Source organism: Dipodomys spectabilis, unplaced genomic scaffold (genome assembly GCF_019054845.1).
Source record: "Dipodomys spectabilis isolate Male_0828 unplaced genomic scaffold, ASM1905484v1 ptg000076l, whole genome shotgun sequence".
NCBI lineage: Eukaryota > Metazoa > Chordata > Mammalia > Rodentia > Heteromyidae > Dipodomys > Dipodomys spectabilis.
Window position 1 is genome coordinate 7,266,822 of NW_024870753.1, and position 27,060 is coordinate 7,293,881.

A 27,060-nucleotide genomic window follows, 5' to 3' on the forward strand; every position below is an offset into this window, starting at 1 on the left:
TGCAGGGGAGACAAAGGCCTGACTCTCCCTCGGGTGCCAGGAGAGAGGGTATGATCATTGGGCCCAGGCGCTCTGGCCTGGGACTTGGGGCTGGCACCGTGTGGTTCCATCCCCAGCTCCCGAGTCTGCTGAAAGGGGCCGGGGTGTGCACAGAGGCTGCAGCCATTCTAGTGGGTGCTGGCCCTCTCCACAGCCACCGTGCAGCCAGCGCTGGCTTCAGGTAGAACTTGGCGTGTCTGGGGATTGGGGTGCCGGCTGCAGAGCTGGGGGCGCGTCAGGCTGGGCTCCGTCTCTTTGGAAGGCCCACCTCCCCGCTTGTCTGTCCAGTGTTCAGCACCCCTTTTTGCCCAGTGCCGCAGGACCCAGGCTTCTTTCTCGAGTGAGCCTCCCACATCCCTCCTTTCCCCCCACCGTCCCCTTTCCTTTCTAGTCAATAGGGGAGCCACTGTTTTCAGGGTTCAGTCATCCTTACCAAGGGCTGGTAGGCAGGGGTGACCCGCAGGTCATAGTACGGAGGGAGTAGGGGTGCCAGCTGTAATTCTTCTTCCTGCTGTGAAGGCCGCTGGGACTCCAGGTGAAGGATCTAGAAGAGCAGGAGAGAACACTGCACAGGCCTCTTTCTCCATGCCGGCTCACACAATGGCCGGGGGGGCCCTAACGCGTACCCTGAGCCTGCAGCATTGCAGCCTCTGCCTGGAAACAGCCCAGAGCTAGATACTTCATGGAGGCTCATTGAACACTTAAAGAACAAACAAACAACACCCCCCAAAACAACAAAAAAAATACAAATGGAATAAAGGAGCCAGGCACCAGTGGCTTAAGCTTGCAATCCTAGCTACTCTTGGAAGCCAGCCCAGGAAGGCCCTGAGTTCGAGGCCCAGTACTGGCACAAAATCAAACCAAAACAAAAATGAATGAGTGGTAGGGGAAGGGGGCTCCCTCCCTATGCCCCAGGGTCCTAGGTAGGAAGAGTTCCAGTTTGGCACCTGGCAAGATGAAGGCAGGGGAAAGGCCGGTATCTGTCCGTGTGGGGTCTGCCCACGGGTGTGCGTCCTCTTCGGGGCTGTCTTCTATTTTATCCTCCCACCCCCAACTTAGACATTCGGTTCTCTGCTGTCCCAGGCCCACCTGGATGTCCACAGGCGCCAGTTGACTCTGCCTGTTGGGAAAAGGCTCCAGCTTCTGGGAGGGAGACAGGTCTGTCCTGGAGGAAAAGAGCAAGGGTGAGCTCACCGCATTGGGCTCGCTCTGTGGGACACCTGCCTGTCGCTCTGAGAGGCGCCAGGCCTCTGTGGCCAGGGCTGGGGGTGCGGTGGGTTATCTGGATGGCGGGTGAGATGCTGAGGGTGGTCTGGCAGTCTTTCCTGGGTATCTCAGCCCATCCGGTAAAACTCCCAGATTTCTGAGAAATAAAGAGGCTGGCATCCAGGGCCCCGGGAATGAGACCAGGGGTAAAACAGTGGAGATGCAAAACTAAAACCTCACCCATTTCTGTAAATAATATGCAGTGCGATATTTCAAAATGAAAATGAATGCAAAAATCCATGATGAACGGAACATTTTAACTAAAGACAGGATCGGTAATAGAGGCATGCTGAGCCGTAGCGGAGCTCAAGGCAAAAGGAAAAAATAAAATCAGTCATTCTACTCCTTGCTTTAGTTAAAATGTGCTTTTGTTCATCATGGAGTTCTCTTCACTTTTTTTTTAATTAGGAAAAAAATTGTCTCTCATGCCTATAATCTGGAGATCAGAGGATTGAGATTTAAGGCCAGCCTGGGCAGAAAAGTCTGAGAGACTCTTCTTTCCACAATTGTCAGCAAAATGTTGAGCCAGAGGCATGGCTCAAGTTGTAGTTCAAGGCCATGAGTTCAAACCCCAATACTACCATCACCACCATGTGGTGGCACATGACTGTAATCCCAGCAATTGGAAGGCTAAAGTGAGGAGGATCACATGAGGCCAGGAGTTCAAGGCCAACTTGGGCAACATAGCGAGACCTTGTCGCAAAGAATAAAATACAATAAAACATTACTCACAGAAGTCATCTATAAGTAGATGCCATCTCTGCATGGAAGAACGTGAAGCAGGGCCTATTATTGAGGCTCTTTGGGCAGTGTTTTGGGACATCTATAAATCATGGATTATAATTGCACATCTACTTCTTCTAGCCGTGGAGGGTATAACACATCTCTGTGCTGGGCTTGAAGTCTTCCTGCCCAAAGTCAGACACCTCTGGCCCGCAGGTGGAAGGGAACCGAACCGCTGAGGGGCCCCGAGTGCCAGGTGCGGGACGTGAGGGAGCTGTGGGCAGAGGCGCAGCCTGGCCGCCACTCACCCGTCACTGTCCACCGCTAGCTGGCTCTTCTGCTGCTGGCAACACAGGAAGAAGACAGCCAGAGCCACACCGAGGATGAGCAGAACGGCCACGGTGCCTCCCAGGAGCCTGGCTGTGCTCCCCAGGCCCCCTTGGTGGAGGGGCTTTTCTGGAATAGAGAGGGGGGGGGGTGTGTGCCTGAGAGGGGGAGAGTCAGCCAGGCAGGTCAACAGTGCTCCGAGGACACTCGGGGCAGGAGGGACTGGCTGGCCCCAGAGCGGACAGAGCCCTGGCGCCCAGGACTCGAACCACAGACCTGGCTGTGATGTGGGATCTGGGTCATGGAGGTGGGGTGTGAGGGTGGGTGGGGTGGGCAAGCTGAGAGTGTTTGGAGATGGAGCTTCCCGGCCCCCCCCCCCCTTCATCCTCCTGTTTCTGGCCCTGCAGGGAAAATCCCTGTTGAGTTCAATTTCCTTCCCCTCCCCACCCAATTAAACAAGCAAATGTGCTAATTGGAGCTTTGCCCTCCTGGCTCTGAAGAGGAAGAGGAGCAGGAAGGGAAGAAGGGAGTTGTGAGGTTGGAGGGGAAGGGGGCACCTTGGGGACTCCCAGGTGAAACGAAGTCTCTTCTGTAAGCCCTAGAAGCTGCAGCTTATGAGAGGGAGCTCTGCCTCTTGGTCCCCTGGGAAGGAAGTGGGGGTGGGGAGGGAGGAGGGGGCAGCACCAAGCAAGCTGTTCTAGGTTGGAGCAAGCACTCAACCTCTCTGAGCCTCAGAATGAAAAGGGCCCTGGAGGTTTGGTAGCGTTTGTGGAGCTGATTCTGTCTGGGCTGAGCCATCCATCCATCTCGGGGCCAGGGGCTTACAGGTCTCTGGGCATGGTGTGTAATGCCATGGAGGGTGGGAAGCTGTTTGTGTCCCTCCCTCTGTGGGGCTCCATTCCCCACCTCTGTTCTTTCCAGTGCTCAGAGAGGAAGGACTGAAGAGAGAATCACACACACACACACACACACACACACACACACACACACACACACACACACACACACTCCTGCTGGCTTCCTCCCTGCCAATGTATTATGTGTAATTAAGCATGGGGGGGACCTGAATAGAGATGCTAAATTGTGGTTTGCAATACACATCATGTAGCCAATTTTCCTAAAGTGGTTTGACAAACACTTGCATCCCTTCCCCCCCCCCCGCCCCCCCCCCCTCCGACTCCATTTCAATATCATGAAGGAAGGGGCATCTGGCAGGGGCCCCATACAGCCCATCTCCTTCACCCCTCTGGACAAAGGCTGTGGTCCAGCGTCCTTCCATCTGTCCACAGCCACTGGAACTAACAGACCAAGGGGGGCGGGGGAGTGGTGTCTTTTGGAAGGCAGCTCTGGGTAAGAATTACAGGTTCCAGGGCTGGGCTCTCTGTCTCTGTCTCTATGTGTGTGTGTGTGTGTGTGTGTGTGTGTGTGTGTGAGTGAGAGAGAGAGAGAGAGAGAGAGAGAGAGAGAGAGAGGGACTTAGATGTCCCAACATCAAATCTTTTGTTCCCAGACCTACCTCTTTGGCAAGGAAACTACCTTGGTTAAAGAAAACCCTTCTCCCCTTTTCTCTAACCCCTGGCATCTTTGCACCTGCGTTTTTCTTCTGTGCCTTCATCCCTCTTGCTCTGCTCCCCGGGCCTCCCTCTCTGCTATAGAGCAGCACCTGTGGCGTCGGGGTAGGCAGCGGTGGGAGTTGCAGGTGCAGATCTAGCGCCTGCCTCTGATCCCGTGAGATTTCCCAGCAGCTCCTACATCCCAAATAGCACACATGTCCGGGGCTGCCTCAGTGAGCTAGGCTGTGGCCACAGCCAGCCAGCCCCCCGGCCTCCAGTCGGCCTGGGCACTTGCAGCTTTTCCTCTTGCTTGGGTGATGCAGGAAACACTCTCTCTTGGGAGGGCCTCTCTCCCTCCCCCCCTGCCAGGTGATCCAGCCTCCCGGTGTTGTTGAACACGCTTCCCTTCCGGCCTCCTGCACTGCGATGGCTCTCCTCCTCTCTGGGACTCTCCTTTGTCCCTGGACTGTGGGTGCCTCTCTGTGTGACTCGTTTGGCACAGCCATCCTGGGCAGGAAGGGCTTGCCCAGGGTGCTCGGTGAACCTGGCGGCCAGCCCTGGCCACTCCAACCTCACCTTCCACCAGGAGGCGCTCTCACCTAGAGGCCTCAGGCTGTTTTCCTGAACATGACCCAAGGATGTATGTCCCCTTTCTATGGGTCCAGCTGAGGGAGGCTGGCATTTCCAAGGGGCTGAGTGGGTGTGGCCGTGGGGAAGCCTACAATGCCCTCTCTGGCTTACGAAGTCCAGGGTTTCTTTTTCCTACTATAACCAGCCCAGCGTGGCTGGCCTGCCCCATAAGAGCCCACAGGAGGGAGAAGATGAATCAGAACCAAGAGTTGGGGTCTCAGCCCTGCCCTGACTCCATGCTGCCAGGGGTCCTCTCTCTGGGGCTGACCCCTTACCCCCTCAGGGATTCTGGGTCTACTTGTCAAGGGAGAGCCTTTTGCCTTCCTTAAATTGAAAACAAGAGTATGTGGTAGATTAGCTGGGCACTGGCAGCTCAGGCCTTTAATCCTAACCACTCAGGAGGCTGAGATCTGAGGATTTGGGGTTGAAGCCAGTCCAAGCAGAAAAGCCTTATCTCCAGTCAACCGGTAAAAAGCTGAAAGTACAGCTGTGGCTTGTGTGGTAGAATGCCAGCCTACCTTCAGAAAAAAAACAACAAAAAAACAACTAAGAGACAAGTGGTGCTGTACTCCAAGTGGTAGAGCACTAGGCTTGAGCTCAGAGACAGCATCCAGGCCCAGAATTCAAGCCCCATGACCAAGACACACAGACACAGACACACAGATACACAGACACAAAGACACACACACATACACACACACACACACACACACACACACACACACACACACACGCACACACGGAAGAGACAGTGCTTAAGCCCTGAGTTCAAGCCCCACTCCTGGAACACACAAATGCACATGTGTGTGCATGCATGCACACACACACACACACAGGAGGAGGAAATGTTAGCCTCCAGTCTGTGGCATGCCAGGCTCTGTGCCAGGGGCCTTGGCCGAACTGGGGTCGTTTGGATCTTCATAACATATCTGCAAAGTTAGATAATGCTATTCTTCATGAGCAAACTTAGGCTCAGGAAGGTGAAGTAATTTGCCCAAGGTCCCTCAGCTGACCAGTGGCCCAGGGGATGCTGGGACTCAGGCATGTGTGGCGTTGCCTGGCTTGAGTTGGGAGGCTTTGTAGAGGCCCTGGACTCTCACTGGGTACCGCCATCCTCAGATGGTCCCTCTGCAGACACTACAGGGCTACCTAGTCTCCCTGCCCCAAGCGGGGCCCCTGGTTGCTTTGTCTCTGAGCCCCCCCCCCTTGACAGCTGTGAGGAGGGGGCCTGGCCAGGGCCCCAGCTGGAGCTCTGGCATGGAGCCCCCAGACGCTCTCTGCTTACACCGTGACCAATCTGTTTTCCCGGGCCTAGTCCACAGCTTTAGCGAAGGCCTTGTCACCTGCAGGCAGCTGGGCTTGGCTGGGCTGGGGCTGGAGCCTGGTGCCCGAGAGAGCTGGGGCTACACCCCGTCTGTGCATGGGCATCACGCCTGTGTGTGGCTCTGTGTCCCTAATTCTGAGAAGGCTCAGCTGTCTAGAGACTGCCACAGCTAGACTTGGGTTTCGGTGACTTTATTTGTACCAGGGCTTGAACTCGGCAGGGCCTGGCTGCTGTCTGTCCCTTAGCTTATTCACTCAAGGCTGGTGTTCTACCACTCGAACAACAGCTCCACTTTGGGCTTTTATGGTGGCTAATTAAAGAGGCTCACAGATTTTTCTTGCCCGGGCTGATTTCAAGCCTTGATCTTTAGATCTCAGCCTCCTGAGTAGCTAAGATTATAGGCCTGCGCCACTGTGCCGGGCTGACTTAGTATGAGGTCTTGCTACGTTGCTGAGGCTGATCGTGAAGTCACGGATCACGTGATCCTCTTGCGGCAGCCTGCATTACAGGCATGCCCCTTGGCTCAGGGTTGGCCGTTCGAGTCTTTTTTTTTCCCTCACACATCAATGGGCCTGATCTCCTCCCGACTGCTTCTCTCCCCTGGCGATCATGACAACACCCCTGGGTGTGCCCATCTCAGATGAAGTGAACCCCCCCATTAGGTAGCACCACAGGCCTGGGTGTGCGGATGAGAGGGCTGCTAACCAGGGCCAGCTAGGATCCTGGCTCTCCCAGAGGCCTACCTTCCCAGCCCCCCGGAAATGGGAATCACTTGTACCTGTCACATGACATGGAGGTGGAGGTGAGGGGTGTTAGAGTCCCCAGCACAAAGCCCAAAGCCCTGCCTGCCATCAGTGTTGGTGGTATTTCTGTGTGGGTTTAGGAGGGGGTCAGGATGCCCCAGTGTGTGTGTGTGTGTGTGTGTGTGTGTGAGAGAGAGAGAGAGAGAGAGAGATTCAGAGGTGCCCTCTTTGGGGAGGGTTGAGGAGCATCTCCCTTTCCACTTTGCTCATGATATACTGTCCATCTGGAATGTTCTCCTCCCCCCCCCCCCCCGGCCCCTTCCCACCTTGAGTTGTCATTAGGTAGGAGGAGGGGGCTCTGAGCGGAGCCTCTCCTGGGTCAGGCCCAGCTGGAGGGCGTTAGTGGGATTTCATGCACATTCCATCTCCCTGTGGAGACCCTGTCCAGCAGGGACCTGACCCCCCAGCCCTCTTAGACAGAGGTGGGGGAGCCAGGGCCGGTTGGGGGAGGGCCCAGGGCCCGGGGAAGCCATTGTTCTGTCACATTTCCATCCCTCACCCTGCCAGGCACCCAGTTTCTCTCACAAGCCGCCACCTTGAGTGATGGAAGTGCCAGGCAGCCGACCCTGGGAACCCAGGCTGGAAAGGCTCCGGCGCAGTGGGAAGGCTGACAGCGGGCTCCCCAGGGGCTGCTTTGGAGGAGCGGGTGATAGGATACTAAGGTTTGAACTCCAGGTCTCGAAACTTGTGAGGCTGGCGCTCTACCACTTGAGCCATGTCCCCAGCCTCGTTTGCTTCAGCTTGTTTTTTTTTTTTCAAATAGAGTCTTGCCATTTTGGAGGGGGGCGGGCAGAGTGCTGAACTATGATCCTCCTGTGTAGCTGGGATTTCAGACGCATCCCACCATACCCACATTTCTTGTTGAGATGAAGTCTGACTAAGTTTTGGCCCCTGTGGACCTTGAAATATAATCCTCCTGAGCTGTTATCTCCTGAGTAGCTAGGATTACAGGTGTGAGCCCCCAGCTCCGCTCAGCTAATCTGGTGGCTTTGAGTGGTTCTAGCTTAGTGGGGTCTTCTATATCCAAGGCATGTCTTCCTGGCCAGTATGGCTAAAACAAAAAGGATGGCTGATACCAAGAATAGGTAACACGGCAGAGCCATGGGAACGCTCGGGTGCCGCTGGCGGAGTCTCTGTCAGCCCTACCCCTTTAGAAAACCGCATCTACAGCCCTAATTCTACCCTGGGGTAGGTACACACGGGAGTGAGTGGGGTGGGCCCCTGTACCAGTGCTTGTAGCAACTTGATTTATAATTGTCCAAATTGGACACAAGTCATATATTCCTTGCTGACAGCATGAATGTATTGTGGCCCGTTCCCACACCAGATCACGCTCAGGGGAGCGTGGTTGTACGATACAGGAGCCTGTTAAGGTAAAGGCACTGGACACTCAGGTACATGTGATATGCAGATTCTATTTCTTTGGATTCTAGCATGAGGGTGTGGCTGGTGGAGTTGGGGAGGGTGAGGGAGCCCGTCTTAATCTGGGGGGTGGGGTGACATCTGTATACACACAGGACTGGGCCCTGGAGCTCTGCATACTTCACCGTTGGTAAGGCATCACTTAATTAAAAATGTTAAAAAAAAAGAGCTTAACAAACTACTAAAACCTTACATGGAATCTTGATTAGTTGAACAGACCCACGTTGAGGCCTGTCTTCTTGCTTTCTGCTTTAAGGAGTTCTGGGACCTTTCTCTCTCTCTCTTTCCTTCCTTCCTTCCTTCCTTCCTTCCTTCCTTCCTTCCTTCCTTCCTTCCTTCCTTCCTTCCTTCCTTCCTTCCTTCCTTCCTTCCTTCCTTCCTTCCTTTCTTTCTTTCCTTACTATCTTTCCTGTGCTGTGTTATCAAACTCAGAGCCCCATCCATGCTGGGCAAATGTTCTACCATGGGACCTTGGAGATTTCTGCCCATGCCACTTTGGAGGCTGCACTAAGCATTTTTGTTGTGGAGCAAACAGGGCCTCATATCCTTCAGCTGGCCCTAGGCCCCATGCACGAGGGTGGTCCTGTGTGGGTTCCCAGCCAGGACCCTGCTCTGAGAGACACACCCCAGCCCCTCCTGTATCCCTCTACCCAGCTGGGGGTGATGTCCAGTGTGCAGATCAGGAAAAAAAAACCCAAAGAGGGTGGTGGTCTCTACATAAGTTGGAAGGCACAGAGCTAGAGTCTTACCTAGGATTTGGCAAGTGTCCTAATACCTGATAGCATTTCCCTGGCAGGTTCTGATTCCCTGCCTGGGGCAGATTATGCAGTAGTGAACATTGCAGTAAAGAAAAAATACTATTCTCACCAAACTTGTCTGAGCACTCGTTCTGTTCCAGGCACTGTGTTGACTATTTGACAAGAAGATTATTTTCTTGTAATCCGTATAGCAACTGCCTGTGGTAGGTGCCATTCTTATCTGTCTTTCTAACAGCAAGTACTATCTCTGAGGCATCTGTAGCCACCCCAGCAAACTGTTCACATAGATTGAGAAATGAAGCTCTGGGAAGGCAAGCACTTCCCCCAAGGTCCATGTGGCTCGTGAACAGTGACGAGGGATCGAATCACGGTCAGTCTGACCCTCCAGCCCTGTGTCTTTCCTTTCACACTGCTTCCAGGACATATTGGTGAGCTGATCATGGAAGAGCTTCTGAGGTACTGCAACAGCTCAAATGTTGACCCCAGTCATTGAGATAACACATAGCAAAGACACACAAAGATCCCCACACTGGGGGTAAGATAGGCAGTCCAAGTACGAGGGATGTTGATCAATTTAGGCCAAGCACACAAGAAAAGATTCAGAGGTTTACTTGCCTATCGAAACATCCATCAGTCTATCCATCCATCTGTCCATCCACCCACCCACCTACCCATCCCTCTTTATCCAGGGCTGTAACCACTAGGACTGAGTCCCACTGCCAACCCCATGAAGTCTAAGAGTTGGTTGTGCCCACTACGTAAGAGTAGCAAGGCCAAGGTTAAAGTGTTCACTCCTGAACTCTCATCCTCTACAGGTCAGACTAGTTTTCAAAAACAGTATTTTATCTCAACTCCTTTGGAATGAGAGGGAAATGGTAATTCCCCCCTTCCCCCATGAACACCTGGAATAACTGGAACTTTCAAAAAATAGATTTGATTTTCTATTTCACAGTGTGGGCCCAGGAAGGCACAGCGTGCCCTCCCGCACCGTCAGCCATCTCTACCAGAGTGGTGCATTTGTTATACTGCATGAACTCACCCAGAGGCATCATTACCTCCTGTAGCTCAGAGGTGACTGGGACTGCGATGCTGGCTGAGCGCTCATTCGCTCTCGAGATCGTGTTTCCCCACAGCTATTGACCAAGGGGGCCAAGACTTGAACTCATCTTCACCTGACTCCAAAGAGCAGCATCTTGGCAAAGTGGTTTGTTGACCAGTGACCATCCTCCAATAGCTGACGATGCTGCACCAGGCTCACACAGGAGTTCTCCTGCCTGGGCTTTTAGCTCAGCGTCTAATTCTCCCTTTAGGCAGATTCCCAGGAATGGTGGAAACCACGGTGGAAACCTGCTTCCTGAAGCTCACAGGTGAGGCTTCAGGATGAGTGTCTCGGGGAGGCCTGGCCCACGGGGGAGGCCTGCATCACGCAGGCTCTCACGTCTTGGAGGTGGAGATGAAGATGATTAATGACCGATGATGGCAACAAGAAAGAGCGGAGCTGGCACTTAAGCCTCACGTGGAGCCATTCACGGAATCACCGATACCCACAAGAGGCGGAGTTTGTCTCAGGACCCGCCTCTTCCTCATGATTGACACCTGGAGCAGCCCTGACTCCACCCCCGACTTGGCTGCTCATCTTTTAGAATCTCCTGGGAAGCTTATTAACAAGTCCCAGCCCCGGAGGCTCTGCCCTACTTGCCTGGGTCTGGGGCCTGTTGTTTTCAATCCTCGGGGATCCGGGTGTTATTCTGGGCCAAGTTCTCTGAGCTCAGGGGGTGTCGATGCCCTGATGCTAGCTCTCGAGCCCAGCTCAGCCATCCCGGTGCCTTTCCCAGCCTAGAGCTCAGTGTGCACTTGGCCATGGAGCCAGACATGACACCGGTATGGTGTGCGTGCATGTGCACGCGGCTGCAAGGGAGCGGTGGTTGTCCGTGGCTGCCTAGGAGTTGGTGGTAGCGATGGGGAGAGCCAGTAGCAGCTGTAGAGGAGGACCTAGCCTGGCTGTCTTTAAAGGGAAATAGGGCCTGGGGCCACAGGAGCCAGCACCCAGGAGCCGAGGGGCAGGTGCACAGTGTTCCTCCACCCTAGGAGGTTCCCCACCCTCTCCCAGATCCCCTCCTTCCTCCTGCTGCCCTGTCTTGCCCTTGAACATGGTTGGCACACGCTTTCTAAGGTGGGTTGGGGGCAAATGGCAAGCTTTTTCTGAAGACGTTAGTTCTCCATGTGCTAGACTAATGTAAGGGGCTAAAGTCTCTGCCTGGAGTCCATTGAACCTGGAGATCTCTTATACATCCTTCAAGGCCCAGGTGGAAGATGACCTCAAATCCTCCTGAACAAAGTTAGCCACTCCTGTCTTGTATTTCCACAGTGTTCACATGCGGCTCTGCATAGCCTGTGGACAGGCTGACACTACCAGTATGTGAAGCTGGGGTCCCTGGGGTCCTTGGGTCACTCAAAGTGTGACCTAGGTGAATGAATGCACGTGAATGAATGAGTCCTTCTACTCACTGAGTCCACCCTCTTTACCATCTTGCAGTCAGGAGCAGGTGGGGTTAAGGGGATGGAGGGAGCAGAGTCGGCAGTCTCCAGGTATCTGAGAACGAGGCCTAGCAGTCGGGAAGGGGCAATGGCAGGCCGCAGGGAGGATGGGCGTGGCCACTCGGGCAGGCCACCTCCAGGCAGGCAGTCTGGCTTTGGCTCCTCAGCTCTACTGAGGGCGGGGCGGGGCAGGGCAAGGGCTGGGATTTGGGTAGAAGGAACTATCACCTAACTAGTAGAAAGTTCTTTCTAAGCCAGACACAATAGGAGTTAAGAGTGGTAGCTGGGCGCCGGAGGCTCATGCCTGTTATCCTCAGGAGGCTGAGATCTGAAGACTGCGGTTTGAAGCCAGCCTGGGCTGAAAAGTCTTTATCTCCAACAAATTACTCAGAAAAAGCTGGAAGTGGTGTGTGGCTCAAGCAATACCCTTGAGCACAAAGAGGCTCAGGGATAGCACTCAGGCCCTGACTTTAAGCCCCAGGACTGGCAAAAGAAAAAAAAAGAAAACAATCACTGGACTCTGGTATCCTGTGGCCAAGGCCTGGGTTGGTTTCTCTGGCACAGAGCTCCTCCCAGAGAGGTGGTGCTTGGCATTCACTGGCTTGCCCTCCTTCAGCACAGCCAGAGAAAGTCTTGGCTAATTTGCCGGAACGCTCTAGTTAAATGCCAATTAGGACGCTCTGTCCACTGCTCTCTTCCAATATATTAATAACGTAATTAAGCATTTATTGCCTGTGCAAATTAAAAATTAACTTAAACAGACAGCCTGAAAAACCAAGGAAGTGACCACTCAAGCAACCTATTTGCATCGCATTCGAAGATCGGCATCGGAAGGCTGCCCTGTCCATGGTGGTCCCCCCTGTCCACGGAGAGGGGCCCAGCCAGCTGCCAACAGCTGCCGGCTTCTCCTCTACGCTGCATTCTGCCGGACCGTCCTGCCCTAATCCTAGGTGTGGAGGATGTGGCCTGGCCTACACACGGGCAGGACTTTGTGCTCAACAGCTACCGTGGCATCTGTCCCTCCCCCTCTCCCAGGGGTCCTTGGTGTGGGTTTCAGTGAAAAGAGATGCTACTGGCCAGGGGGCCCGGGGTGGGCAGTCCCCTCACCCCCTACCCCTCCCACCCAGGTCCAATTTGTCCTGCATTCCAGTCCAGGAGATGGGAAGCAGATGTTGCTGGCATGGGGAGGGGGAGGGAAGCAAGGAACACGGGGATCTTCCCCTCCCCACCCTTAACCGGGTCCTTGGGGAGAGATGGGGTTGTTTGGCTTGGACTGGCAGGAGATGGTCCGGGCAGGATGGATGTGAGGATAAAGCGCCTTTCTCTGGCCTTGGGACTCCACCCGGGCGGGCGGGCGTGACCCTGCTGGTTTTCTGTGCCAAGGAACCATGGGAGGAAACCGAGCAGAGCTTCAGGACACCTTGAGAGAGACTACGGGAGAGCAGGGGAGGGGCAGGAAGCAAGATCTGGGGACAAAGGACAATGCCGCTGAACAGTAATATTTATTGAAATAAATTCCAGGAAAGGAAACAGGATGCTTCCCACCCCCCCCTCCCCCCCCCCCCCCGCTGCTGTTGGTGAAGATGGCGTTGTCTGTTTTTGCTTTTTGGTGGTTTTTATTGTTTTTGTTTTGTCTTGTTTGTTTACCTGTATTTAAGAGGAGGGGCACAGAGGGGCATAGAAATGGAGGGACAAAGGGTGACCAAATGTAGCTGTGATACTCAGTAGACACTATGTTGAAAATGAACTGCACAACTGTGGCAGAGGAGAGGGAAAAACTGGCAAAGAGTAAAGGGGTGACACTGCCCAAAAGAAATATACTCTTTACCTGACGTATAAAATAGGAGCCCCTCCACACATCATCCTAATTTAGAAAAAGATGTGTGCAGCAGAGGCCTCTCCCTGGCTATGCCCCTCAGCCTCCTTTCTTGTTTTTGGTTTTGTGCCAGTATTAAGGCTTGAACGAAGGTCCTCACACTCTTGCTTGGCCTTTTCTACTCAAGGGTGGCTTTCTACTACTTGAGCTACAACTCCGCTTGGGCTTTTGGCTGGTTAATTGGAGATAAGAGTCTCCTGGATTTTTCTGCCCAGGTGGGTTTTGGACCACAATTCCTTCTTGGATCTCAGCCTCTCGAGTATTTAGGATTGCGGGAGTGAGCCACTGGTGTCAGGGTCAGACCGCCTTTCCCCGAGGGGCCCTACATCAGCCCAGGCTCCATCCACAGCCCACAGTCTTCCCATTCATTGGGACATTTGTCCACAGCCGTCTGCAGCTTTATTCCCCCACCCCTACCTTGGTAATAAGAGGCAGTTGGGTTTGTTTTAAACATTTTATTTATAAAAAAGTACATTTTTTTTCCTCAGTACATTTTTCAACCCATCATTTTTTTTTCTTTTATACAAGTAAAAGGGGGGTGTGGCAAACACCCCGGGATCAGAACCAGGAGAATGTGCGGGGCCGTCCCCAGGACCACAGACAAAAATGGTGACATAGAAATCGAAGCAAATCACACTTGGTGATGAGGGTGGCAGCTTCTCCTGGATTTTGTTTCCATTTATACAAAAGAGAGAGAGAGAGAGAGAGAGAGAGAGAGAGAACCAACTTTTCTGGCCAACAAGCCTGATCCTCACAGCAGCAGCCAGGCCTGCAGCCCTCCCCTTGTGGGCAACTCTGGTCCCAGAGTGACTTTAGCCACCTGCCCTCACTAGGAGCGGGTTTTTGTTGGCAGTCAGGCTTGGAGGTCTCCAGCTCAACCCCTCAAGGCCTGGAAGCATCCCCCCCCCCCCCCCGCCTCCTCCAGGAGAGGAAACACTGATGTCTGCTGGGCTCAGGTGAGCCGTCACATCCACCTGACATGAGTCCTGATTCTCCTGCTTTGATGGCAGTAACGTTATTGCACCGGTGACTGGGGCCCGTGAGGGGACAGCTGGCCAATCTGCCCTGGAACCAAGCACTAGGAAACGATTGCTTCCCCTGAACGGCGCTCCGCAGGATGCACCCATTCTTCTGCTGTGTCTGCACTGACTGTCCGTCTGGCCGTGTATGTGTGTGTGTGAGTGTGCGTGCACATGCACAGGTGTCTGTGCCTGCTGGCGGTGAGTGTGCCCATGTGCGCGTGTGCTGAGCTTGTGTTCACTGATTCCGTGCTGCTGCCTTTTAGCTCCTTCTGGCAAAAGGGGACACAGAGGGTTGTCGCACACTAGAACAATATCAAAATCCATAGGGAACCGGGGGCCGGGGGCCGTGGGGGGCCACGAGAGGCAGGATGACAGCTGGGCAGGCCTTGGCACGGTAAACACCAGGTTTATTTTATTTCCAGCGAAGCGGAAGCTCAGCTCATGCTGGGGGCATGAAGAAGCAAAATGTCCTCATCTTTCTGCTGGGCTGGCCCTCCCTCCGGCAGCTGGCTGTGTCTGCCACTGTCCCAGGGACACAGGGCACAGGAACCCCCAGCTCCCTGGGCCCGAGCGCTAACCCGTGCCTCGCGCCCATTCTCACCCCAAGGCAGCAGCTGCCCGGTGAGCAGGCAGGGGCCGGGCCCTCAGCCCCTGCTGCAAGGACCCCATCATTTGTGCTTTGCTTGTGGGGGGTTTGGAGATGTTTTATGGGGGACTCAGTGCTTTGGCTGGGCCCAGGGCCTCTTCAGTCTACCACAGAGGGGCGGGGAGGGGGCGACTGGTCCCACAGGGATAGGGACGGCCTCTACCAGGCAGACCCCCAGGCTTGCCCCTGGGGGGGAGACAGAGCAGTGGGACCCATGTGGCATGAGGAGGGAGGAGGGCAGTAATGTGGCGTGGGAAGGGACCTTGGCCCTAGGGGACACTAACACTGCTGAGGAGAACAGCCCAGCTCTTCCACTTCCCTCCGCCTTGTGGCTAAAAATCCTTGAATTTCCCCTCCCCATCCTGCCCCATCCAGTGCCTCCAATGCCAAGAGGGGAGAGCCGCCCCCGGGCTGGCATGGCTTCAGACTTCTGCTACATGGCTACTGGGCGGCCTGGGCTGGGGCTCCGGCAGTGAGGGCCAGCGGGGTGGCCAGGGCAGAGATGGAGCTTCCGGCTGGGGGTGGGGGTGGGGGTTCAATAGCAGCACCTGGGCGGAGAAGAGGCTGGGGCTGGAGGGCTCCCTTGGGAAGCCTATGGCAGGGTGGTCAGTGCCCCTGGGGCACAGAGTAGTCTGCTCCTCTTCCCCCAACATCTTCCACAGTACACAGCACCCTGGGCTGTTAGCCGAGATTGTGATGGGCAGGCCCGAGGGTCCTCCGACCCTGCCTGTCCATCCCAGGGGGTGGGCATGCCCATGTCGAGTGCAGGGAACCTGGGAGGAGAGGCAGGTGGAGGAACTGAGGCACTTTGAGCTGGGGGACAGAGAGGGCTGGGAGAGGCCAGCATGGGAAGGCCTAGCCCTGGACCACTGAGGAGAGAATCTGAACTCAACGCAGGGCTCTCCCTCCCAGGCCGGGCGCCAGGGGCTGCTGAGCAGGGAAGGGAGAGTGGACCAGCAGCAGTCTCCTGGCCGCGCCTGGCTCTGCACTGGCCCTGGGCCTGCGGTGAGGCCTTCCTGTCCTCCCCAGTCTACCCAGCTGTCCTCGAAGCTTCTCCCACAAGGCTTCCTTCTCCACAGAAATCCTTGGCCTCCACCTCTTGGACGGAATTCCCTTCGGAGACCCCAGCCCTGAATTGCCAAGAGAATTAAGTGTTGCTGGCAGTTGATAGGTAAGAGAGGAATCTGAGAAACTTCTATACTATAGGGAGAGGTTGGGGCCATCCTGCAATCCTAGAGTGGCAGCAGCTGGAAGGCTCATCCTAGCTGTCCCTAGAAACTTGCAGATGAGGATTCATCTGGAGAGGGGGAGAGGCAAAGCAGGAAGGGTGGGCCCTGGGCAGCGTCCAGCCTGGGCAGGATGCAGGAGCCCTGGGAGATTGGGGCAGGCCGAGTGGCGTGGACATGTTCCCCTGTGCATGTGTGGGCAGAGGTGTTCAGGAAGGAGGGGTGAGTCCCCCCGGAGTGTCTCACAGTGTGAGGGGCACACCCTGGGGGCACAGGGAGGGGCGCACCAGAGCTGGGTCAGCTTGACTCCGTAGGCCAAGGGGGAAATAAAAAAGGTAAGACCACCCTCACCGAGAAAACATACCACCCAAGGCCCTGGGGTAGCAACCCTTAACAAGACTCCTCTGCGGGGCTGTGGGACGCCTCCCTACCCCTGTCTCTTCGGTGTGCTGGGTGTCTAGACCAGGGTCCCAACCCCCTGGCTGTGTCAGCTTACGGTGGGGTGTTGGGTTCCTTCTGTCTGGAAAGAGGAGCAGCATCCAGGAGTGAGGGGTGTGTGTGTGTGTGTGTGGGGGCTCTTCCTCTTGGAGCCCCGTTAGCCCTGCACCCCCAATGAAGAGAATACGAACAAATTTCCAGTGTTAGGGGGTGGGGGCAGGGCGGGCTCCCCAAATCCTGGAGGGAGGCCCAGGTACACAAGACAAGAACGGGGCTCCCTACACAGTGGGTAGCGGGTGGGGTTGTTAAAGGAAAGATACAGCAACACCAAAGCCACAGTGGAACACAACACCACGGGGAAGGGCTGGGAGAGGGAGGAAAGAAAAAACAAAGCCAAGGCGGCTGCCCTGGGCTCCCCTGGCTCCCCAGGGTGGAGGCTGGCTTTGGACAGAGGGGCGCGGGAGTCTCTGTGGAGCTCCTGGGGGAGCGGGCAGTAGGGGGTGGACAGGGGGCGTGCGGGTAGGGGCGGGGAGAAGTGGGCACAGACAGAGGCTCCGCAGATGGGGGGTGGGGGCTACACGTACCACTCCTTCTTAGAAATGAAAGACCCGTCGTTCTGAGAAACCATGTTCTCAGCCAAGTCCAGCTGCTCGGGGTCGTACTGGTAGCCCAGAGTCCGGTCCCCATAGCTGTCCTGTCGGGCCTCGGCTTCGTCCACAGTGAAGTAGGGCCGCTTAGCATCCTCGTCGTACTTAGGGTGGGGGGCGCCCACCTTGCGCTCGCCCCCTCCGCCGCCCTCCTCCTCGTCTTCCTCCTCGTAGCTGCTCCCGCCCAGCGGGCCGGCCTTCTTCTCGTCGTCCGAGTCGTCGGGGTACTGCAGGTTCTGCGCCATGGGCGGGTGGTGCTGAGGGATGCCCGCCTTGCTGTAGCCGTTGCCGTACACGTGCTTCTTGGTGCTGTAGTCACCCTTGAAGGTGTGTCGGCGCCGGCGCAGGGACACCACGATCCCGCCGACCACAATCAGCACCAGCAGGACGCTCCCCGCCACGCCCCCAATGATGGCCGTGGGCACCGGCCCCGCACGCAGCCCATGCTCAGGAGGAGATTGGGTATAGGGGAATTCTGGGTGAGGAAAAGAGATTGCAGGGGAGAGTGTCAGCATCAGCTCTTTGGGAATCAGTGGGGGGAGGAAAGTGGAAGGAAAGGCCAGGGTGTGGTCCGGGGCTAGGGATAGGATGTCTGCACCCCAGGCTCAAGCAGCTCTGCTTCCAGAAAACCCTGGGCACCCGCCCTCCTGAAGCTCAACCGAGGTAGGCGAGGGGAGAGGCTGAGGACAGATCCGCAGGGTCTGCCACCATGTCTGTTCTTGGAGGGCGGCCGTGCACTCGACCCCATGTGCTGGGGCAGAGAGGCACACGGTCCCCGGACCGTAACACCAGGCACCACTCGCTGTCGCAGCCATGCCAGGCAGACTGTTACTCATTTCTAGTTGATTCACGCAGCAGATGAGGCGTACGGAGGTTAGATAACTTGCTCAAGGCCACCCAACGGATGATGCAACCGTGATTCCAATAAAGCCTGTGCAATGTCACCACTGTCCCTTTGCCGGACACCTAGAGGTCACTGTACCCCAACACTACGGCCTTGAGACTCAAAGCTCAGACAAGACTAGGAGATCCATGACTAATCTAATCTGCTCCCCAGGACACAGGAAAATGAGTTCCCTGGTTTTGGCTCAGTAGATGCCAAATTTTGGCTGACTGTGAGTGCCAATCAGCTGCTGAAGGTGCCAGAAACCAGGGCTGGGGCTCTTGGCTGTGGTCTAGGCCTGCAGGGCAAGGTGGAGACGTGGTGGTGCTGCCCACCTGGGCTGCAGGCATGAGACACGCAGCATGGCAGGTGGCAGGCTCACAGCAGGGCTGAGCACAAAGGGGAAGTGCACGCACGAGCATGCACTGAAGACTTGAGTCTCCGAGGCTGCGCATGTGCATGGGCTGCAGCCTGCCCTGGTGTGAGGAATGCTCTGGTTTGTCTATGTGTACGCTGAGGACAGAGCAGAAACAAAAAAGCAGGTGATGGAATGAATGGAAAGGAAGAAGCTGGGCACCAGTGGCTCAGGCCTGTAATCCTAGCTACTCAAGAAGTCTGAGACGGTAGGATGGAGGTTCAAAGGCAGACTTGGCAGGAAAATCTGTGAGACTAATCTCCAATTAACCAGCAAAAAGCCAGAAGTAGAGGTGTGGTTTAAGTGGTCAAGTGCCAGCCTTGAGTGAAAAAGCTAAGCAAGAGCACAAAGCCCTGAGTTAAAGCCCCAGTATCAGCATAAAAAAAAAAAGAAAAAGGAAAGGAAAAGAAAAGGAAGAGGAAAGGGAGAGAGCGGATGGGAGAGGCCGGGTCGGTGGCTTTTGCATCAGCAAGCCATAGTATTGTGGAGCTCTGGGCCATGCATGCTGCTCCTTCCTTTTGCTTCTAGAGCCTAGGGGGTGGGGAGGTCAAACCAAGCCATACTAGGCAGAGGCCAAGAGGTCCCAGGTAGAGGCTGAGGGAGGTGGTTCCTGGCACTACCACAGGGTGGCATCAGAGACCGTGACTGTAGGCCTAGAGCAAACCTGGAGGGCCATCCCTAGCTGCGCTCCCTCCCCTCTCCTGGTCAAGGCCAAGTTGAGAGCCAGGGTACAGGGTCTGTCTGTCTTGGCCCATGCTGTTACCCCTGGGAGTCCGTTGCTGCCAGCTCACTCCCTGATTCACCCCATCAGAATCACGTCCCTCCCCGGAGCCCATCCCCTGCTTCCGATGGAGCCCAGCCCTGAGTGAGCCTGTAGGCTATGGGGTGGAGACTTTGGAAAGAGGAAAGGCCTCTTGAAGGGCTAACGAAAACACAGGGGCCCCAAGAAGGGGCGGCCATTTGTCCATGATCACATGGCTGAGCTGAGGTCACCCAGATGTCTCTGTGCTTGGGGCTGGAGAAAGAAGCACAAGCCCGAGGACTCGGTCCCCCATTTGTCGCCTTGTGTCCTCAGTCAGGCCACCGAGGGGCTGCTCCGCATTGACTGCCCATATCTAGAACCTCAAGCACCTGCTACCCCCTGAGACGTGAGCCGCCTCTGCATCAGGTGTGCAGGGCAGCTAGGAAGAGGCTGCTCCAGTCTGTACTTCCAACCTGCTGCTCCCTCTTTGGATCTCTCCAGATCTGAATTCTATACCTGCTTCCATCTTTACACTCAGCAAACACATCCTGAGCCTATCTTTGCTGGTCACAGTATCTAAGAAACTCAGCCTCTGGAGGGATCCAAAGGGTATGCTTAGAGTCAGAGCGGTAGGCAGATACCACGGAACTGACAGTGAAGTGGTCAGGAGTACGGGGAAATGGAAATACGGTGGCACAGACAGTAAGCAAAGGGCACCCGGATGGAGGGACCTGCCTGCTGTTCCTCACACATGTCCCTTGCCTACCAGGATGAGGATTCCGGGATCCTTGGTGTTCCTGAGTACTCTGTCTCCGGCACAGAGCTGGGCCGTCTCTCTGCCCCAGCTGTCTCCTTGGAGGCTCTGCCCTTGGGCCGTCTGCTGTCTTTCCTAATGATAGACTACTCTCGGTTTCATGAGTTATCTTTATCTTCTTGGCTTTCCAAACATTTCAGGTATACAACGCTCACCTGACTCCAGAACTTTACCTCCAAAGGCCTTGCAGACACAGTTTCCAAACTGTACAGAGGAAACTTGAAAAATTGGCTCAACAGTCAGCAAAATCTTCAGGCCAAACACCCAGGGAAACACTGGCTTAGATACAGCCTCAGGTTCTCACGCACACTGGAGGCTACAAGAGGTGTAGGGTGGGATGTTCTCTAGCTTCTGGAGTGTGAGGCCCAACCCTCCTGCTCACAAGACATCACAGAGATCCAACATTTAAGTCGGGCATTTGAGAAGCTGTCTCTGAGCCTTTGCTGTATCTTGGAGCGCCCCACCCCCTGGGGGGGGCGGATCCTGAGTTCACACTATCATGGGCTCAAGCACCAGCTTCTGGTGGAGGCCATGCCCACCCAACCACATTGCCGTGTGTGAGCCCTCTGCTCCCAGCACCTCTGCTTCCCCCAGATCCCCCCACTCCTCTGTTCTTTTTTCCATTTTACTTCAAAAGTATTACAAAAACTTCACGGGACAGGGGTGTGGTCCTTTTTTGCTCACAGATCGATTCCTGAGCACCTAGAAGGCTCCCATGTGGCTGGAGTTCAAAAATCTCTTTTCAAATGAAGGAATAAATTGTCTCAGAGGTGAGCCCCGGTGTAGGGCGAACACGGGCTCAGGGGACACTCAACTGAACCAGGCATGGGGCACCCTGGGGACCTCATTTCACTGGTGTGGGGCACAGGAGTGGAGCGGTGGCTCCTGAGCAGATCGCACATGGTTGCCTCCCTGATCTGGGCTTTCTGCTTCACTTGTTTGTTCCTAGGGCCTATGGAGGTTTACTCTTCCCTAGGGATCTTCTGGGATCAAAAGGAGACTTTATTTTTGGCTACTTTAGGGTCAGGCCTGAGTAAGAGGCAGAGGGAAGGTTAGGATGACCTTCCAGCACCGGGAGAGGACAGAAGAAAAGGGTAGGTGTGGGGACCTAATCCGGGTGCAGGCGGAAGGGGCTGTGTGCCGTGGAGCATCCTCCCCCTCCCCCTCTGTCCCTCCAGCTGTCACATTCAGCCAGTAGCTGCTGTCTCGGTGCCAGGAGCCGAGCCCCAAGGGCCGCAGCTGGGGGGAGAGAGAAGGGCGGGGGGGAGAGAGAAGGGCGGCAGTGGAGTCGTTTGTGCGGGCGGGCAGGGGCCCAGCCCTCCCACTCTCACAGAAGGGGCAGTTTTGCTCTGTTTCTGAAGGGTTGCTGTCTCTCCTCTGAGATCTCAGACTGGCTAGGCTGGGACGGCAAAACCGTGCAAGTGGGGCTTTGCATTCCTCTGGGGCTCTGGCTCCCTGACCTAGGTGGATGGGTTGTGTGGGGATGTATCTGTGGTAGAGTGAGGGACAGAGTTCACAGTCTGGATCTAGAATCTGGAGGTTTGGGGGTCAAGGAGAAATGTTTTGGATTGTTTCCACAGTCAATGCGCGATGCTCCCTCAGACAGGAAATGCTCTAGCATCTGTCCAGCATCAGATCAGGCTGGGAAACGGTGAGAACTACATCTCCCAGCATGCAGTGCAGATGGCTGCAGGGAGAGTGGGAAGGCCTGGGGTCACACTCTGGGAAGTCTGGCCATCCTGCAGCTGAGTATTGGGTCTGACCACCAGGGGCCTTGCTGGAGGCCTCTGTCCTCCCAGAAGCATGGGCTCGGCTGCCTCCTAAGACTCTTGGACACACTGCTCATTTGTCAACAGCTTCAATATTTGCACACTCAACATGAAGACAGTGGCAAGCCTGCTCACAGTTACACGCTCACAGAAACACATATCCACACTCATGCCTGAGTGTGCACACCTGCACATCAGGCCTTGAAAACCAACCATCCACGGAATTCCTGGTTTGCTAGGTAGAGCCCATGACCGCACACCCAAGGGAGTCCAGACTGCCCTGGAAACAGAGTTAGGTCTGGTGCCTTGCCCCTCGCAGCCTCCCTGACCTGCTCTTAGAAGAGGGGCAAGAGGCTGGGCCCCTGCCAGAGATGTCTGGCTACGCCCCTCCTAATATCCTGGGAGTAGATGCTATACCATTTGGTGTCCTGAGCTGGTCAAGGTGACATTCTGAACCCCTTCTCTAGCCTTGGCATTAGCCCCTGAGGAACAATGTGGAGAAACTCTACGTGTGTGTGTGTGTGTGTGTGTGTGTGTGTGTGTGTGTGTGTATGTGTGTGTGTGTATGTGTGTGTGTGTGTGTGTGTGTGACCACTAAATCCTTGCTTGAAATTGTTCCTCAGCACAAGGGCTTGGGCAGGGTGGGCTTTTCTGGTGCCACGGAAGTTCCCACACACACTCAGTTCTCACCACTCCCACAGACACAGCCTGGGCTTACTGTTTTATACTAGATGTGACTTGTTGCGGCAGCCCCTAACGGGCATCCAGTGCCACCACGGAGCCTCCTGAATGCCCAGCACTCAATCTAACCCGTGTGCTGGATCTGCTGCTTTCCTGAGAGCCACCCAGAGCCCCTCTGCAGTCCTGCTCCTTCCGTGCCTGCCAGAGCTGCAGCCTCTCGCCTCCCGCACGCCCTCCCTACCCCCTGCCTGGCACCCTGACCTCCACGGCTTCCACTTATGCCTCTGTGTCGCCCTGTCCATGTGCATCTACACACACGAGTGACTTTGCGCATGCCCCGCAGCTTACAGCGCCTGGCCTTGCCCTTGCTGCTCTTCATTCCCCTCTCCAGATGTGCGCAGGGCAAAGCTATTACCTGAACGGATGGCCAGAATGAAAAATTAAATTTCTACTTATCCGTCTCACTCAAGCATTGCCTCAGGACCAGTGGGGCTTGGAGCACAGGGCCCAGCTCTGCCTCGTGGCTCCCCCCTCCTGGAGAATTCCCATGTGGGATAAAGGGTGCTAAGGTCGGCTGCTAATCAGAAATTGACCGGGAGCATGACAATAAGCAGTCCTGAAAAGGCCTAGGTTACCTGGAGCAGTTCTCTAGAGGGGGCTCGGAGATGCCCTCGATAGGGCAGGCCAACAGTTCCGGAGCATGGCAGTGATTTGGTGAACGTGGCATGCCTAATGGGGCTGTCAACAGCAGAGTCCCGATATGTCCCTCTTCTAGCCACAGTTCTCAGGGGGGCCTTGTCCATCTGCCCTCCAGAGGCAGCACTAGCGTAATGACTGGCACAGCCAGGATAGCACACCACCACCGAGATGGAGCGCCAAGCTGACCCTGGATGCCACAGCAGGTATGGGGGAGTGGTCTCCCATCCCACAGGGCTTTCTCTCCTCCCAGCTCCAGATCTGAGCCTTGCACTCTTGGCTGTCACCCTGCCCCTTAGTCTTTGGAGATAAAAAGCTGTGATCCTCTTGCTCCCAGCTTCTGGGGGACAGGCACACGTTATAGCTTAGCAGGGCCTCTGGCTGGTGCTCTTACACAGGGGAAGACCCTGCTGTTGTGTTTCTTGGCTTATCCTGATTTCCCAATCAGCAGTTTCTCCAGAGAGCCCAGGATAGAAGGTGATAGATACATCATGACACGGGCATGCCACCCTTAAGGGAAGGCATCACCAGCCACAAGAAGCTTGAGATTCTAATCATGAAAACCAATGACATCCACATTACAGAGTAGGAAGCTCAGGCTCAGAGAAGTGAAGAACTTGCTCAGGGCTACACAGTCCAGAGCTGATCTTGAGAACACGTAGGCCAGGTTATGCTGTCCCGCACCACACTGCCTCTGAGAATTGTCCATTCCCCCTCTGACTGCTCCCTATGGAAGGGGACCCTGCATTTCCTCGTCTGACCCAGGGGGCCCCTGGATCACAGCTTGGCTCAAACCTGCTCCAGAAGGAAGCCGTGTGACAGCTCCTCCTTTCTGTTTGCCAGGCTGTGGGAGTCCCCGATCTCTGTGTGTGTATGGAGGAGCCTTTCCCAGGCTCCAGCCCCGACCCCAGGAAGCCAGGCATCACTACCTAAATTCCTGGAAGTCCGACGCCCTTTGCACATATTACGTTACTTCTTGCCCACCTGGCAGCAGCAGGGTATCACTTCCTGTTCTAGAAGGTTCTTTCTGTCACTTTCTCACCCTGCCATTAGCTCCAGGAGTGACATTCCTTGTGAAGTTTGATGGCAATGACTCCTCTGTTGCCTTGTTTTGATGCTTCCCTTAATCATGATAATGACAGAGGTCATCATGATAATCACAGAGCCCTGGCCATTTATGAATAGACGGATCTGTGCTCGCTAGGTTACCTGACCTACATTGTGTATCATTCTGACATAGCCTGTCCTGCCAGCAGGCCACATTATCCCCACGTTACAGATAAGGCCTGCCGTGGGGCTTCTCCACGGGACATGCTGGCTTTGCTGTTCCTTTGCCCTGAGAGCATCACACATGCTGACAAAGATCAGGGGGGAAACAGCAATTCAGTTGCTGCTGGCTTTGGGCTGTGTCCTTGCTCCCATCTCCCTGCCTGAGGCAAGCCTCACTCCTGCAGCCCAAAGGGTTTCTTCAGCTGCAGATGTTGAAGATGAGCTCTGTGTACAGACTGCCCTGCTAAGCTCGCATGCCACAGTAGAAGATCCCCAGGCAAGTCTACCCCCCCCCCCCCCCCCACCGTTCGCCCCGCAAACAGCATCCCTGCATCCTCCTCCTTCCTGGCCCTCTCTGATTAGGGCCAGGGAAGGGAGAACCCTAACTGCTCCATATAGCCTTAAATAAAGCAAAAAAGAAAGCAAAATTAGACCCATGGCTAGAGCTCCAGGGAGAGCCAGCAAAGCAGAAGACACAAAGAAGACACAAACTTTCCAGAATGATAGAGCTTAAAGATGTGTGTGTGTGTGTGTGTGTGTGTGTGTGCGTGTGCGTGTGCGTGTGTGTGTGTGTGTGTAGAAGAGAAACCCCAGGGCGGGACAGCCCGAGCAGGTGCAGCTTCCTACCTGTGATATTGACCTCCACCTGGCCCGAGCGGGTACCGATGGGGTTGGTGGCCTCACAGATGTAAGTCCCTGCCAGACTGTAATTGATGGGTCCCCTGAAGAAGAGGGTTCTGTTCTGGGCCTCCACACCCTTCGGGAGAGAGCCGTTCAGCCTGTAGGCATGGAGAGACAAGGTGTAAGGTTAGGAATCTTCTAGACCTTTGGGCCAGGGGCTTGGTTCCAAGACTTCTAGCTCTTTTGCTGAGTGCCTATGGTAGTAGTCAGTCTTAGAAGGAGGAGGAAAGAAATCAATAAGGACTGCTTGCATTTGGCAGTTTTATATTATTCAGCATACTAGATCATCATGTCACTGAAATGTATACAAAGCAGGTTTAACAGATAAAACCTGAAGTTCAGGCCAAGGAACCCAGCTAGCGAGCAAGCAGCAGGATGAGACCTCTAATCAAGTCTCTGGACTCCCGGTAGAGTACTCTTTCTACTGGTTGTTGGTCCTCAGTCTTCTGGGTACTGGGTAACAACGGGAGACACCTTGATCCTGACCTCGGATCTCCTGAAGCAGGACAGAAGCCTGGGCCTCTGCATTTTAAGAAGTTATTAGGGACAACGAGATGGGAGCTGTTGTGCTCCATGCCACTCGGGGCCTGGGGCTCTTGCTGGGCACGCCACAGCACTTTTTCAGGTGGAAGAATCCTGGAGTTTGCAGAGCACAGAGAGCTTCCTTCCTTCCTCTTGATTCCCAGGACCATAAAGCGATTGCTCAGTTAACGGAGCAGCCCCTCAGCACACAGGGTCTGCTGGCCGGTAGCCTCTACTCACTTGTACTTTCAGAAGCATGTTTTGTTCCCAGAAGTGGAGGCGAACAGACAGGGCACACCAGGGTCCCCTGCTTCTTGAGACGGTGTAGACTTGCTCTGTGCTGCTGTCCTCTGGCCACCCAAGTGACCTTTCTTGGCTCCCCCCACCCCTGTCTCTGTTTCTTCTAGATCTTGGTGGGAGGAGCCATGCTTGGAGCTGGCTGGAGGGGATCCGGATCACTGTGGTCCAGGCCCCAGACCAGGAAGGCAGGAATGGGCAGAAGGGTGAGGGGTGGGTATTCTAAGGGCACAGGCATTCTAGGCTCATGACTGCCTCCACTCCAAGAGTCTGCAGAGAAGGAGCAGGAAAGATCTGGGATGCTCCAGAATGCCAGCTTCCCCGGGGACACCTCGATAAAAATAACTACCAGGGGGGGAGTGACTCAGGCTGAATCACCAAAGGAAAAATGACAAAAGTTCTTTCTTAGTGACAGGGAGGGAAGCAACTTGAGAGGGGAGCCCCTACTGGCAGGATAGTTTGTCCTACTGACCCTGGCACTCAAATAGAGGTGCGTGCGTGCGTGCGTGTGTGTGTGTGTGTGTGTGTGTGTGTGTGTGTGCATGTGCTGATATGAGGTCTCTTAAGGTTCCCGTCTTACTGAAAAACCTCAACACCGTCTTCCGCCTCCCTGCTAAGGCTCCTGACCTCACTGTGAGCTGGCAGCGAGTACCTCACGCACTTACGTGGTCCAGTGGTACTCCGTGGCCGGGGGGTTAGCGTCAGCTTTGCATGTGAGCCTCACATCTGTCCGCTGCAGGTACCAGTTGCCATCAAACCCCTCGATGGTCACCTCGGGCTCATCTGTGGGGCAGAGGATGATTTTGGAAGGAAGTGAGGTCAGCAGAACAGGACCTGGGGTGAGTGGCCCCCAGAGAGGGAAGGAATGGAAGGAACAGAGACATGGGGACAGTTGGGAAAGAGAGAGGGAGGTGGCATTGTGGGACCTCAGAGCAGAAATGGCAAAGGGGAATGGGAGGGAGGAAAGGAGGAGGCAGGTGCCAGTACTGGGGCTTGAACTCAGAACCCCAGAAGAAGAGGGAGCCTGGAGGGTGGGGCTGGAAGAAGCCGCCC

At 55.2% G+C, this 27,060-nt stretch overlaps 1 protein-coding gene across 2 annotated transcripts in view; it reads right to left on the reverse strand.

Annotated features, from left to right (window-relative positions):
* Positions 1-451: 451 nt before the first annotated feature.
* Nectin1 (nectin cell adhesion molecule 1) overlaps positions 452-27,060 on the reverse strand; it is a 69,774-nt gene continuing 43,165 nt past the window's right edge. Inside the window, exons 4-8 of one of the 2 annotated variants that reach the window (XM_042682945.1) lie at positions 26,673-26,790; positions 25,135-25,286; positions 2,337-2,484; positions 1,129-1,204; positions 452-583 (exon numbers count right to left, since the gene is read on the reverse strand). In XM_042682945.1, the coding sequence (XP_042538879.1) occupies positions 452-583; positions 1,129-1,204; positions 2,337-2,484; positions 25,135-25,286; positions 26,673-26,790 (626 nt within the window). Of the gene's footprint in view, positions 584-1,128; positions 1,205-2,336; positions 2,485-14,167; positions 17,714-25,134; positions 25,287-26,672; positions 26,791-27,060 lie in introns of those variants that run through there. The other variant, XM_042682944.1, reaches the window with a different exon arrangement.